At 52.2% G+C, this 14989-nt stretch overlaps 1 protein-coding gene across 3 annotated transcripts; it reads right to left on the bottom strand.

The window, feature by feature from the left end:
• Positions 1–499: 499 nt before the first annotated feature.
• Positions 500–14718, bottom strand: YTHDF1 (YTH N6-methyladenosine RNA binding protein F1). Of its 3 annotated transcripts, none has more exons than XM_087444992.1 (5): positions 14463–14715; positions 14175–14199; positions 13039–13118; positions 4600–6120; positions 500–806 (listed from the first exon to the last, which is right to left on the bottom strand). In XM_087444992.1, the coding sequence occupies exons 1-5, from the start codon at positions 14487–14489 to the stop codon at positions 780–782; spliced, it is 1680 nt and encodes a 559-aa protein (XP_087301118.1). In that variant the 5' UTR covers positions 14490–14715; the 3' UTR covers positions 500–779. The 3 variants fall into 3 exon arrangements, with proteins under 3 accessions (XP_087301118.1, XP_087301116.1, XP_087301117.1); XM_087444990.1 differs by lacking the exon at positions 500–806 and adding an exon at positions 830–2273 and having other exon boundaries at positions 14463–14718; XM_087444991.1 differs by lacking the exons at positions 500–806; positions 14175–14199 and adding an exon at positions 831–2273 and having other exon boundaries at positions 14463–14717.
• Positions 14719–14989: the final 271 nt, after the last annotated feature.

Below are 14989 nucleotides of genomic sequence, written 5' to 3'. Positions count from 1 at the left end.
GCCGGGCCCTGTCACCATTGTGCCGGGGCAAAGAGCAGAGCGGTGAGAGACGAAGCGGCCGCTCTGGGCACCGAGACTGCAGGAGGGCATGTTCCAAGGAAACAGCATGTTTCCCAGATCTGGAAAACTAAAATTTGTCGTTCTGTCTAGTAGAAAAATCCAATGGACAGAGTAGCATTTTAGAAAACAGATAATAAAAATGGAGATTTAAAAAAACCAGTCAAACGAGGTGATCCTTAACCTGCTGATTCCAGCATTTGGAAGAGAAGCATTTTAAGAGAATATGGTCCACGACAAAACCACCCACAGTTTATGCTCGCCATAAAGCAACAGAGGGGTGAGAAATGAGCAGTCTCACATAAAGATGCTAAATGACTGTGAATATGAGACTAAGAACATAATTTCTACCAAAAAAAAAAAAAAATTGGGGGATGATTACGTTTGTTTCGCTTTTTTTTGTTTTTAAGGATACTTCTATTTCACATTAGGTCAGTCTGAGTGACAAGCTGACAAAACACTCCTTTATTAGTGAGTTCTGCAACACTATAATACATAGAAAAATACAACGAGTGCAGATCCATCTGGGCAGAAACGAACCACGGAGAAGGTGACGACGCGCTCGCCAAGCCTGCGCAGGAGGACGGTGCGCAGGAGGACGGGGCGCGGGAGAGCAGGGCACAGGAGGACAGCCAGGGCCACGCCAGGAGACAGCACCAAGCACACTGCTCTGAAACGGATTCTCAGTCAAACGCGAGAACAGGTAAGAAACCAGTTCATCTTTACTGTTTGTTCCGATTCTGCCGTTCCTGCAAAAAGAAGGAGAAAAAAAGCTTAATGCCTTGAGTGGACATGCCTCGCAGACAAATTCCCTCAAAGTGAGGTCCCAGGGGCCAGCCCGGTGGTATGGTGGTGAAGCGCGTGTGCTCTGCTTTGGCGGCCCAGGGTTCACGGGTTTGGATCTTAGGCACAGACCTATGCACCACTTAAGCCATGCTGTGGCAGGCGCCCCACATATAAAACAGAGGAAGACGGGCACGGATGTTAGCTCAGGGCCAATCTTCTTCAGCAAAAAGAGGAGGATTGGCAACAAATGTTAACTCAGGGCTACTCTTCCTCACAAAAAAAAAGTGAGGTCCCAGGCCACCCTGTGGGCTGCGGCCATAGATCTGGACCCCCGCTCCCCACTGGGACTGGCGACACCAGCACATAGTACTTCCCTCTGCCACGGCAGCTTCAGGGTCCTGGGCACACAGATGGGCCTCTGATAACCAGCCACCCACGGTGTCCACCTGTTCTAGGCAAGGCTCCTCTGGCCAGATTTGTCTCCAACCATAAAGAGAACCATCTTGCTGTCAAGCCTGTGACTCACAGCTGAATCTTTCCCCTAGTCTGCCTACCAGCTTCTCACTAGTCGAGTCAGAAGCCATCTCAGTCTTTCCTTACAACGCTGCAGCTAAATTCTGCTCGACACACGGAAACGCCAGGCCCAGGAAGGAGTGCTCACCACACACTGAGTGCATGTCCCTGCACGCGCACCCTCACGTCACTGCATGAGCACCCCCAGCCTGCCCCTTTCTACCAAGACGAAGCTAGTAAAGGACACTGCTGTGCAGGGCTGGTCAATGGCACGATTCCCAAACAGACCAGATTAGTAGACATTTGAGGCATAATGTAACAAATTGAATCCCTCTCTTCTGCTAAAAATGGACTGAATGTGTCTTCAGGTTAACAAAACACACCAGTTCCCTCCCCCACATCACCCAGGGCAGAAGCACCTTGAGTGCTTTTCAAGCTGGGCCCCTGTCCTGAGCCAGCTCCCAGGTATTTGGATTAACCGACAGCCACTACTCTGAGAATGAACATTTCCTCTCTACCCTGAACTCAAAAGCTGGAAAAATTAAGAACTCTGTATTATGCATTCTCTTTAAAAAAATCACAGGTGCTGCACCTCCCGGAGAGCAGATGCCAATCCCTCTTGAGTTCCACATGGCTGCTGCTGAAGCAACTCAGATGAGGACACCGGCTGGTGCCCTGGCTCCCTTCAGCCATTACATAAATAACTACAAGGTGCACTGCGTGCTCTTTAAAAAATACTATTAGTCCTAAAACTGTTAAATATCCTCTTCTCAAAAAACAAACTTAACAAAGGAAGTACGTATGGCTCATTCTTTAGAAGAACGCTCAACAGCAAATATTCCAGGAAAGGCTAATTCTTCACATTCTGTCTTAACTCGGTTTTCTGCTGAGTCGCCGATGTCTGTGCAGAGAGGATGCTGGGCCGGGGCCAGGGCCGAACTGTTACAAGGAACTCCTCCACTTGACTCTCAGTGTCACTCAGAACCTGCACTATTTTAAGCACCCTAAGGAAAGACTGCTGCTAGATTAAAAGCCACACCCTTAAGGACCTGGTCTGACAGGCTGCCATTAAGAGTTAGTGCCTCCCGAGGGAATCAGCATGTTTTCAAATCAACGGCTGAGGCGTAGGACAGTATGGCAATCCTGCAGAATGTCAGCTACATTTTACTTTCTAAACACTAACGTCTTTAAACACTGTGTGCATAGTCATTTGAAAACAGTGGAGTCCAACTCTAAAGGATAAACTAAAGGTGCGTGTGTTCCCAGATGTCCTGGGATAGTCTCCCGCGCAAACTGCTGGGCGGCCTCACCAGCAAGCTCAGAGTTTGCAGGAGTCCCTTCCTGACTTCAGCTCAGCACACTGCATTCGTTAAGAACACACCAAACCCTCCCTGGAAATCCAGAGGAGAAATTATTAGAAACCCAGAGTCCCGGATTCCGACTCCTGAATGAACTGATAACCACGGAGACCAGAGTGCTCTGCCCGAAGGTACTGGGGACCAGGCTGAGAAACCCCTATACTCCTCTACACAGCCTAGTGGGCTCAAAACAGTTAACCAGAATGTTAACAAGTCTGGGTTTCTACCTGTCACCTTCAATAATAAGAATTAATGTAACACTGATACGTAAGGGCTTTTCAGCCTGGCTAACTCATGGTTTGGGAGAGTTACCAGAGTCTTTCCTGTGATGCTTCGCCTCACCTCCAGAGCATTCCTGGGGGAGAGGGTGGAGGACGGATGAGCAGTGCCCAAAGAAGCATCACAGGAAAGTGACAGAGGAGAACCCTGAACTGTTAATGTTCTGGGAGAACTCCAACTCTCTCTCAAGCTCCCTGGAGGAAGACCTCAAAGCCGAGAGCCCCACGGGTCTGACTGCAGGCAGATGCCCCGTGGACGCCGCCACCTGGAGACTTGCACTTCCCAACAGCCTGCCTGCTAACGCGGTCATCTAAGGATCTAGTTGCTACAATGGAAGTTGTAGGACAAGAGAATCTTAAAAACACCAACTGGTTTAGGGACAGAAATGTATCCCTAAGCTCATCACAACCTTCAGAACCCAGTGGGCTTAGGAAAAGACCCAAGTATTATAGTATTTAAGAGAAACTACACACACACAGCCAGCTGCCAGCTTAAAGTCAACTCAAGACCTCAAATTTCATGACCAATGATCTCTGTTCTAGCCCTGTAAATTCAGCAATTATTTTATTTTATACCTAAAAGAGCTAAAATATAGAATTTCAGTAACTGAAAATAAATGACAAACCCTTCTCTTTTCCGCACAACAGTAAGAGGGACCGTTTTCACAGTTTTGCAAACCCTGAGTTGTTAGTCTGTGTAACTTTCACAACTGCTCACAGTACTGTGCATTACCTACATGCCCCATCTACATGACTTTCTGCTCATAATGCTTCAGGACACCTGAAGCTCACACATGGTAATGCTACTTATTTAATACGGAAGACTAAGAAAGGACTGAAAACCCATCATCAACTGACAATTCATGAAAGAAAGGACATTTTAACACCAAAAGAGAGGAGAAAATCTCAGGCTGAACTCTCTCAAAGCAGCTTTACAAAGTGTGTTATACTGTCCTTATTTTCCCATTTCTGGGCCAGTTTATGGGCATCAGAGCCCCGTTCTCCTACAGAGCAGACAGATTCACTCCAGTCTCTGGCAGTTTCTCTGTAGTGTAACAGGAAATTAGGACTATCTCAGAGACCCAACTAAAGGTTTTCTCCATTGGTTCCACATGCTCATATTCACTGTTAAAAAAAAGTCTGCATTCCAAACCTCCCCACCAACCCCAGAGCTTCCCAACTGCTGAGGGCAGTGCCCTGGGACCCCTTGGTGAGTGGGGCCCCACAGCCCCCAGGCCCAGCCCCAGCCTCACTTGTCTACCCCAGTGCTGTAGGACATTATTTCTAAATGTTTCTGACTTGACAAAGACTAGGAAGCACTGTTCTAGGAAAGACCATGATTCACGAAGAAAAAAGAGTAAATGACCCTCAAGTTCTTGATAACAGAATTTGTGCACTGTGGTCTCATTGTTATGTTTCCTGAAAATTGAAAAAGGATCACAAGTGGCGTACTGACGGCTACTGCAATGCCACCTCTGGTTACTCCCGGTGACCACACTTGGGGAAGCCCGGGGAATGCTGCCTGCACGCCTCCCTGCCCACGACCCCCAGACGGCGCCCCGGCCGACACCCCGTCTCAAGCAAGTGCCTGGAAAAAGCAGACTCACCTTGCGCACCACTTCCTCCTCCTCCTGGCGCTTCTCGTAGTGAGAAAAGTCGTCGAAGATGGAGGTCGTGTGCCTGTAGGAAGCGATGATTTTCAGCACTTGCTTTGCTTTTTCTAAGGGCACCTCCTGGGTATCTCGGGAGTTTGTGACTGGCTTGTTGTCATTATTCTCCAGTCTGATGTGCCGCAGCTGGTTATTGGGCACATCCTTAACAAAAAGCCACTTCACGTCAAACTTGCCCTTCCACTTGTCCTGAGACCAGACCCCAGCACTCGTGCCATAGTCCACGGGCGACTTCATCTCGGCCACCCCGCAGAAGTGCCCACTCCCGTTGACGCTGAAGAGCAGGTAGACAGGCCCCTTGCTGCTCATGGAGCGGAAGGCGCTGTCCAGGCGCTTGTTGCCGTGCTCCGTGCTACACCAAATGGAGTACTTGATGGAGCGGTGGATGTCATCCTCGGAGTAGCTCTTTATTATGAACACACGTCCACTTTTAAGATTCCAATCAAACTCTTTAGGATTATAGCTGTGGGCAGCCTTCAGTTTTTCAAGGACGGGGTGGGATTCTACACTTGGGGCAGAATTTGGCTGGGTATTACCAGAAGAGTTACTATCACCACCAGTCCCTCCGCTCTGCCCAAATGTCACGTTTCTATTGCGAGGGGCGACCCAGCGGGTTTGGGGTGGCTGCTGAGGGCTCTGATACTGTGGCTGGGCCAAAGCAGGAGGCTGGGCAGGAAGAGGCTGCACAACCGGCTGGGGCTGTGGGGCCGCCTGGGGGGAGGGCGCCCGCTGAGGAGCTGGGGCCTTGGGCACGGGCCCTTTGTTATCCCACGTGCCAATGTCCATGTTATGCTTTATAGGCGGAGGGGGCAGCGTGCCCCCGATTACCGGTCCGCTCTTAGCTTTCATTTTCGGCTGTGGTTTTGCCGGCTTGCTGGCAATGGCAGCCCATGAGGTCGGCTTCGAAACTGGCATATTTATATTTGTCCCACCACTGCCGGAAAGGACACCAGTCATCGCTACACTGCTGACGACCGACCCCACCGTTTTGACTGCAGAGGTGGTGACATCTCCGATCTTCAGGCCCACCATGCCCTGCTCCAGGCTGTTCATTCCAGGGGCCTTGTTGAGGGTATCACTGTGAAAGCCCGTCTGCCCATCCACGATCGTGCCACCCAGGGAGCTGGGTGGGTAGGTGTAGCTGCTCCCGTAAGCTGAACTCTGAGCCTGCTGCCCTTGAGACCCACTCGTCCCCCAGGCTGAGAAGGCAGGGTTTTCAGGGAAAAAATTAAACCTGTGCTGATAGATGTTGTTCCCCAGGCCCCCAGGCTGCCCAAAAACAGCATCGTGCATAAAATGATGGTCTCCATTACTGAGCTGTCCATAGGTGGTGAGGTATGGGATGGGAGGGTCCCCTCCAGTAGACCACGGCGCCTCATTGACGGAGTAAGGAAATCCGATGGATGGTGGGTAATAGCTGGACAGGTAGGGATCGGCCATGGAGGGGTAACTGTTACTCTGCGGAAACAAGCATGTGACCAGTTAAACAGCTTTCACGACACGAGGAGACACGGAAAACGACAACTACCCCCTGCTTAAGTGCAGGCTGATGGGAAACAAGACTTGTATAGCACTGGCCATCACTTCCATGAGGAAAGCTAAGATCGCTGGAACAGACTGGGAGAAGCTAATAACAAACACAACCCAGGTGGTCATCGCCAAATACAGAGCACATCTGCGATGGCCTGAACTCAGTGAAGTGACTGAGCGCGGCTACTCCAGACCTGGCAGGGTGGCAATCTGCTCAGCAATCCCTCCCACTTCCCCTTCAAGAAGCCATCCATTTAAAGGAACAAAATCTCTGACCCACTGGCAATCGTGCTCACAATGGACACTGACAGCACGGGCAGCACAGAAGAACCTGAGAACGGCTTTAAAGAGGCAGTATGCTATTGCTATTTCCAACAGCAAGCCGCGACATTCAGGGACACAGGGCATTTACCCCACAAACTGATTTCAAGCTGATTACTGGTGGGCGCCCCACCTCATCTGGAACCCCCTTTCCCACTGCTGACCCACAGGCCTCCACACCACCCGCCAAGGGCCACTTCAGAGGCCCCTTGCACACGCCTTTCTGAACAGCCCGCCCCCATCTCCAAGTGCAAAGGGGTCTTGCCACTCCACATCCCATGGTATCCTGGGCACAGCCAGGCTCTGGAATGCGCCTGGCAGCATGGAGGCCCTGGCTGGCTCCAGCTCCTTCGCCAAGAGTAAGCCTCCCACTCTGCTCTGGGCTGGAGAAGCCCTCACTTCAGCCTCCAACCTCACCTGGGCTCCCTTAGTGAGAACACACCTCTCTGTGGCGGCCAGAAACTCGGAGAGGGGGTGTCAAGCAGCTGGACCCCGAGGCAGCAGGGCCTCATCTCAGGGGCCTCCAGAAAGCTGCCCAGGGCGGGGACCGAGACCCAATGTCCGCAGTTCTGGGAAGGCGTCTCCTTGGAAAGAGACTCACCCGGGAGGTCTGGTCAGAACTGCTGCTGTCTGGGGTCACTTAAACCTGCTCCTGGGGAGTGTGAGCAGGAGGCAGGGTGCTGAGGAGCAGGAAGTGAGGGTGAGGAGGCTTCCACCCAGGGCAGCTTGTCTAAGAGTGGAAAGGCTGTGAAGGCAAACGAGAGTGGGGGCAAACGTCAAGCCCTCCACTCCGTGAGGCCGTCTTCTGATCTCTTAATGGTCCCTGTCCCCTCCCCCCCGTCTCCCAAGCCACCAGGAAGTTCTGCATGGAGAGCACTGGCTAGAGACCTCCTCTCCAGCCACGGAGGGTGGCCGGTGTCCTGGGTGCAACCTCCAGTCTCAGTGCCCGAGAGGGGAGCTGAGCTGAGGCAGCCGGCAAGGGTTTGGAATACCAGACAGCAAAGCTGCTCTGCTTCACTGGAATGAGACGGGCACTAACTCCCCGGACCCCCTAGAAACCCTGTGGAGAACAGGCCGGTCCCTCAGCATATCCCAGCCCTACACATGACCATGGGGACCGGGGGGACCCAGCCACCTGCTTGCCAGTTTCCACGGCCCCCTCCTGCCTCCCTGTCCCATCCTAGGATTCTTGAGGCTTCAGGAATCCAACTTTCTTCCTGGTGGCTGCTCCAATTCACAGCAGACTATTCCAGAATTGCCTTTTAAAATGCAATAACTTTCCCCCTATCAAAAATCCTTGAGATTCTCACGGGATTAAAAAAAAAAAAAAAAAAATGACAAATGGGTACCATCGATGTTCTCTAAGCATGGGAATAGACTGAGCTACCCTCCCTTGAAAAGATTTCAGTGATTCTGGCCCCTTTATTATAACCTCTCCCTCAATTTGCCTCCGCCCAACCTGAGCCTCAAGGCAGCCTCTCCAGCGGGCCAGAGACGGGAAGGAAGGCTAACCATCTGGGAGGTTTGGGCAGAGGACTTGCTCTGCTCTGCAAGAGGCAGCCCCAGGGGCTTAAGTCTCGGACCTCGGTGCCCCATGGAAGGTTCAATAGGACAATGGGGATGGTCCTTCCAAAGGGAGACCTGCCCTCCTCCCGTCAGCTGGGCACACTCTTTCCTCGCCAGGGCTGCGTTCACATCAACATATGCTTCCTCACCCTTGAGGGGGGCACTTGGGAGAAGAGGAGACCTAAGTGGTTGTGTGGCATTCCAACCACGTGGTCACAAAACCAGCCAGAGCAAGGGGAGTGCAGCCACAGAGCGCTGTGTTCTACACAAGACCCCCGAGGCCAGCACCACACTTCTGATTGACACTTGAGCCTTAACCATAACAGGACAGAATTCAGAACATGAGACGACATACATTACATTAACTGTTTAATGTCCCTCAAAATCCATCTCAAGTTTACTGTCAGATGGACAACCTAGCATCCCAGTCACACCGACCACTCTGCAGACAGGCGGTTCTCAGCTGCTTCCAGCCAGGACTGCCTGGGAGAAACACAGGGCAACTCAGCCAGTATCATCTGAATCTTCATCCCCAGTCACAGGGGTAAGACCAAGGCAGGGAGGCATGCAGGGGAGACCTGGGCAGGCTGCCTGGCGGTGGCAACCCTGGGAAGTTCTCAACCCTCTGCTCCTGTGATTTGTCAATGCAGGCAGGTCACTGTGAGGTGAGCACCAGGAAAGCTGCAGCTTACTAAAATATCGTACACCTATCTGGACCACAGATCTTTCTTAAAAACCTAAATTCATACGAGAAAAGGAACAAAGACTCCTCACTTCAAGTTCCCAGATGAAGAAACTGCAGTTTAATAACAGCTTCCTGAGAAGTGGCTGCAGGGGCACCAGAGGCTGTCCTCACGGGCACCAGGTCCCACCTCACACTGCCATTCTCAGGGTCCCCCAAGCACAGGGCTCAGGGCAACCGGAGGTGCCGACTGTCAACACGGGAGAGCAGGGCTCTAAAGCAGCCCTGCCCAGCTGCTGCCCACGCTGTCCGTCCTCACCGGCCGCACAGCAGGGTGACCTCGAGGGTAGGGAGCCTAATTTCCATTTTTACCCTGATCTTACTGGCAGCCTATTTCCTACATCAAAACTCTGAAAGTTAAGCAGCAAATTAACTTGCACAGCTCTTTGAAAGAAGGCATTTCGTACAGTAAGAAACCCCAGAGACATGATGCCCCCGCAGCTGGGCTGCAGTCTGCACCTCACCCCTCCTCTCCTCGCCTTGAGGGAAGCAGTTCTGGTCAGCCTGTGGGTCACAGCCTGTAGTACACGGGGGACTGTTGGGCCTGAACATATAGTGAAACTAAAACTAAACTGACTTCAAATGTGAACCGCAGTGCAACCCCCACCAACTGAAAACGCAGAGCTTGGGCTGCTCGCGAAGCACGGAGCCTCCCAGAACCTTCACCCCCTTCGCCCCGGGCACGGTGGGGCACAACTCGGGGTGCTCACCAGGAACTGCTCCCCAGACAAGATGCACTGCAATCCAGACACTCCCCAGTGTGGCTCATGTGACACCAAACAAGTGCCCTACTGAGTCAACTGTGCTCCAGGTCACGACTATGAAAGTTTATTTACCAGAGAGATGGACGCACAAACCCAAGTGATGAACACGAATTCCGAGCTCTCTCTCAGCATGTTAACTGGGCAGTGAAAGGAGCAGCACAGTATGAACCCTCTTAAGGACAAGGCAGGTAAACCACCTCCCTGACGAACGCTCTCCCAGGCGAGCCTGCTCACTACAGCCTGCAGTACAACCGAGGGCCTCGGAGAAGGCAGGCTGACAGCTCTTCAAGGCAAAATGAGCCCAGTGAGGCTGGAAAGACACCCCAAACGCTGGACTCTCGGGTGACTAAGCTGAAAACGATCAACACAGTGAGCACTGCAAACAAAATCAACATCAAATGTGGAGTGACCATCATCCTAGGTCATTTTCTTTGAAAAACCAAAGAGTAAAACACAATAAAGTCATAATCTATTTTAGAATGAAGAGCTTTCCATACTGAAATTTAACCACATTAAAAAAAAGAAACTCTCGAGCCGGCCCCGTGGCTTAGTGGTTAAGTGCGCACACTCCGCTGCTGGCGGCCCGGGTTCGGATCCTGGGCGCGCACCGATGCACCGCTTCTCCAGCCATGCTGAGGCCACGTCCCACATACAGCAACTAGAAGGATGTGCAACTATGACATACAACTATCTACTAGGGCTTTGGGGGAAAAATAAATAAAAGTATTAAAAAAAAAAAAAAGAAACTCTCATTCTGAATGATCAGAACCATTTATTTTAAAGTTGAAATGTTTGCTTCCTATATCCATTTTTCCGAAAAGGAAAGAATCTGAAATTACTCAAATGCTTTAAGTTTCACAAACAATAAAGTGACTCAGCCACTAAAGTGAGTGGCCAAGAGGAAGGACGGGAGGGAGAAACAGAAAGGACCCTTCAAAAGCCCAAGGCAAACAGAACACTTTCAGAGATGTTGAGAAGCATCTACTTAAAAAGGAAAAAAAAACCTTCAATAAATTATGTAGAAAGAAAAGTGTCAGGGGCAATTATGAAAACAGTGACAAAGTGACACAGACTCCTGGGAAACCAGCTCTGAGCCCAGGCCCGCCCCACCGTTCCTGGGAGAAGCCCTGGGGGATGCAGAGGTGGCTTCACATGCTCAAGGCTGCAGTTTCAGCCCCTCAGCTGGTGAGGTCATATGCAAGATGCAGTTTCTGACAGCCACAGAATTTCTGCTGTTGTTTCGTGCCTCGAGGTGCGTACTTGTGAGCAACCTGAGGACAAGAAGTATGTTAAGATTCCACTTGGTCCTGCTAGCTGCATTTCGTCCCTTCTGAGTGGGCACCATTGCTGTGTTTTAAGGATGCCCATAGGGGCCAGCCCGGTGGCATAGCAGTTAAGTGCGTGCGCTCCACTGCAGCGGCCTGGGGTTCAGATCCCACGCACACGCCGACGCACTGCTTGTCAAGCCACGCCGTGGCGGCATCCCATATAAAGTGGAGGAAGTTGGGCACGGATGTTAGCCCTGGGCCGATCTTCCTCACAAAAAAAAAAAAGGATGCCCATAGCCTTCAGATGCAACTGCAAGAAGCCTATGCCAGGCCAATGCCTACGTGACCAAGCGCTCCTCGCTGACCCCTTGCTTGGCCTGGGGCCCACCAGGACTGCCCAGCACAGCAATAAGCCAAGTGCCAAGTTTCTCCGAGGCTCTTTGCATGGAACAGACACCCTAACAAGGCATCGATTTAGCCTGGCTTTGTGCTGCTGGGTGAAAAACCACCCCAAACGGTGACAGAAACCCTGCAAGACAGCTGAGTGCAATTTTCAAGACGAGCTTGCCTTTAAACTGAAACACTTCTCGAGGCCAGACAGAAGCCCCTTGCAAAGAGAGGGAAGAGGTACAAATTTCAACTTAACCACATAAGACAACATTTGAGAGATGGCATACAAGGTATCAAAGAGATGTCACGCAAAAGCCCATGACATTCTACACTCGTAAAACACACCCCCCCCGCCCATCAAGTGGGCTGTTAGATGTTAGTTAGCTCAGGGTCAGTCTTCCTCAGCAAAGGAAAAAAAAGAGGATTGGCATGGATGTTAGCTCAGGGCTGATCTTCCTCACACACAGAAAAAGAAAATCATCTACTCCATTTTTAAAGAAATCCTCCCAAGTGACACAAAAGCTTCTACTTTATGAAAGTATATTTCAAGTGTAGTGAAGCAAATTCTCCCTTTTTTGTTTAAAATCCAATACACAATACTGCTATAGTATTCAAGTCATGTAAGAAAAAATAAGATTGTCAAAAAAATAAGTCCATTTAACTCCCTGCCACTACCTCTGGCCGGAAGCCCATCACTGAGGCCAGGTCAGTTCTACTCTGCAGCACCCCGTCCTGCCCAGACGGGCAGATGCTCAGGAACTTTCAGCTGCTGACTTGCCGAGAGCAACAGGAAGGAGGAGGACAGAAAGGTTCTAAGAACTTCTAAGATGCTTTAGAGAAGGGCAGATTAGCAAAAAAAAGAGGCAGATTAGCTTTATTCCACCACAGGGAAGATGCAAAGCCTGGTTTTATTCTGAAGCAAACATGCACAGTACATTTTAAAAGTGGTAGATATTATGCTTAAACCTGAACTTCTACTAGCCTAGTGGTTTTAACCAGGGCAATTTAGCCCCCCAGGAGACATTTGCCGAGACATTTTTGGTTGTCACGTGGTGTGGGGGGAGGGAGGAGCAGTTACTAATGGCATCTAGCGGATGAAGGCCAGGGAAGCTGCTAAACATCCTACAATGCACTGGACAGCCACCAAAACAAAGAATGCTTCAGTCCTAAATGTCCATAATACCAAGGCTGAGAAACCCTGAAATACCTAAGAAAACGGGGCAGCTACAACGGCCGTGTATCAGGTACCATCCTCCCAACGATTCTATGAAGAGTTACCACTATCTGTTTTATATAAAAGGAAACAGAGGCACAGAGAGAGCCAGCCAGCTGAGACCGTGTCACACAGTAGTGGTGGAGTTAAGACTCGAACCCAAGGCCAGAGCCAAGCTCCGGAGTCCAGCTCTCAGCTGCTCTTCCAGACCACAATTCCAATCGTTCAGAGCTAAAAATAACTCAGTGGACAGTCTTTGGGAACTAAGGGCACGGCCACTCCACCAAAGGCAGCGCATCACTGACCCCCCAATGCTGAGGCCAACTAGAATTCACCTGCATGCCAGCTCTGGGGTTGGGGGCGGGGGGTCATCTCCTCTAGAGGAAAACCCAGCTTCACTGCACTCACGCCCCACGGTTAACACGAGGCTAGTCTTCACAGCAAGTCTTCGTTAGCACTTTCTACTATTTCTAGTGCTTTATAGTGTGCCTCTTTGTCAGTCAGCATAATAAGGTCAGAAATATGGCAGCTGAGGTGTATTACAAAACTAATGTAAAAACACACGTTAGAAAATGAACTCACCTGATTTGACTGTCCAGAAAGGTAGGGCTCAAAGTCATTGTCATGAACCGTGTCCTTCTGATGCAAAGAACCATTTTGTGCTAGAACAAGAAGTTACAAAATATTATCTTTGAATTTTAAAAAATTAGTTTTAAGCATGGAAATTAAAGATAGTAAAGTCTATGTCCATCAATTTCTAGGAGAAAACGCTTTTATTTAAAAATGGACACAATCAGATTAGAACTGATATTTACACAACTAATTATAACGGCGATGCAGAACCTTCAATAATTTAGGTTAAGTTTTAGATGAAGACTTAATCATAACTTGGTAAATGTCGACAAAATAAAAGTACAAACAAAACAATGAAAAGAACTTGTAACTGGGTTTTGGTCAAGATGCTGTGGTCTGGGAAGACCTGTGCCTGCCAAACAGAGGGTGGCACTCCCAAAAGCCAAACTGCACATGTCGGGGAGAGGGGACCGGGAAGCTCAGCGCAGTGTTGCAGAAACTGAAGGACATTCTGAGCTCACTAGCATCTGGCTGTCCACTTATCTTCCACTGTTACAACGCTCAGCCAGAAAGGGAGGAGAAAGGCAAACACAGTGCTGAGCCTTCTCCAATCTTAAAACACCATACAACATATTTGGTTACACCCAAGTAACACACACGGGTTCAAGACAGTCTTCCCAGTACACATGAAGTGTCCCTTAACGGGTTCTCACAAGAGTGCGTTTTTGGGGTTTACCCCAAACCAGAATATCATAAGAGACCATAAGAGAAAAACAACACGGCTATAACTTCTGGGGTGTGGAGCCAGCTCGCAGGGCCAGCCCCGCACACCTGTGGGCGCACAGGCCGGTCGCCAGCCCGAGCCTCCTTCCCTTCCCCGGGCAAATCAACCACTCCGCGGCAGGAGGAAGGATGCAATTCCTCTAACCGCCCATTCATTCCCTACTTCTTGAAAACTCCCTGTTTCCGACCCGTCAAATCTCCCCGAATATCACAACCTCGTCTCATCTCCCAGGAGCCGAGGGAGGAAGTCTCCGGCTCTAGACGCCGCTTCCTAGACCTTTCCTCCCCGCCCAGGGTCCGCCGTCCCCGGCTCCTGCTTCCGCCTCCACGCCGGGGCCTGCGCGACGTCCCCCTTTGCTCACCTTTATTATCCTGTCCTTTTGTTCTCTGCACCGCCGCGGGCCGGGACGTGCGAGCAGACAAACCCGGGGAGAGGGAGGCACAAAGTTATCCACCAGGACCCCTCCCGGGCGGGCGGGGTCGGTGCGGTCACACGCGACCCCGGCCCGGCCCCGTGACCCCGGCCCCCGACACCGTGACCCCGGCCCCCGACCCCGTGACCCCGGCCCCGCGACCCCCGGCCCTCGACACCATGAGCCCGGCCCCGCGACCCCGGCCCCCCAGCCCCACGACCCCGGCCCGGCCCCTACCTGGGGGTCCACGCTGGTGGCCGACATGCTTCATGAACAGCCCGGCGCGGCGCGGCGCGGCGCGGCGCGGGGCCGGGGCGCCCGCCGGCTCGGGCCTCCCCGCGGCCAGGCCTGTCGCCGCGCTCTCGCGGCCCCAGGCCCGCCGCCTCCTCCCCGGGCGCCGGCCGGGCGGCGGCGGCGGCGGCGGCTGCTGGGCACGCGGGCCGCTCGCGGGCGCGGCGCGGGGGCAGAGCCGGGACGGGACGCACTGACGGGGCGCCGACTCCAATGGCGGCGGCGGCGGAGGCGGTGGGGACGAGGCTGCGCGACGTCTGCGCGCGCGGGGCAGGCCGGGAGTGTCGACAGGCCGTCACGCGCCGCGCCTGCGCGCCGCCGCCCGACGGCACGGATCTCGCGCCCGGGTCCCAATCTCGCGCGGCGGGGGCGGGGCCGGGGCGAGCCCAGGAAGTCACGTGGGTGTGTCCCGTGGCGCCGCGGGGGTCGAGCAGGAAGCGGCGGGTGGGCTGCGGCCGCAGATGTGCACTTGC

This window comes from Ceratotherium simum, chromosome 21, assembly GCF_057802395.1.
Source record: "Ceratotherium simum simum isolate JZ-2026a chromosome 21, ASM5780239v1, whole genome shotgun sequence".
NCBI lineage: Eukaryota > Metazoa > Chordata > Mammalia > Perissodactyla > Rhinocerotidae > Ceratotherium > Ceratotherium simum.
This window is presented reverse-complemented; position numbering and strand designations above follow the sequence as displayed.

Excerpts from the sequence above, each read along its gene's own strand:
- YTHDF1 (XM_087444990.1), bottom strand. The coding sequence starts at position 14,489 with ATGTCGGCCACCAGCGTGGACCCCCAG. Across the intron at positions 14,200-14,462 it reads CCACCAGCGTGGACCCCCAG|AGAACAAAAGGACAGGATAA; the intron begins GTAGGGGCCGGG and ends GCGGCGGTGCAG. Across the intron at positions 13,119-14,174 it reads AAAAGGACAGGATAATAAAG|CACAAAATGGTTCTTTGCAT; the intron begins GTGAGCAAAGGG and ends TTCTTGTTCTAG.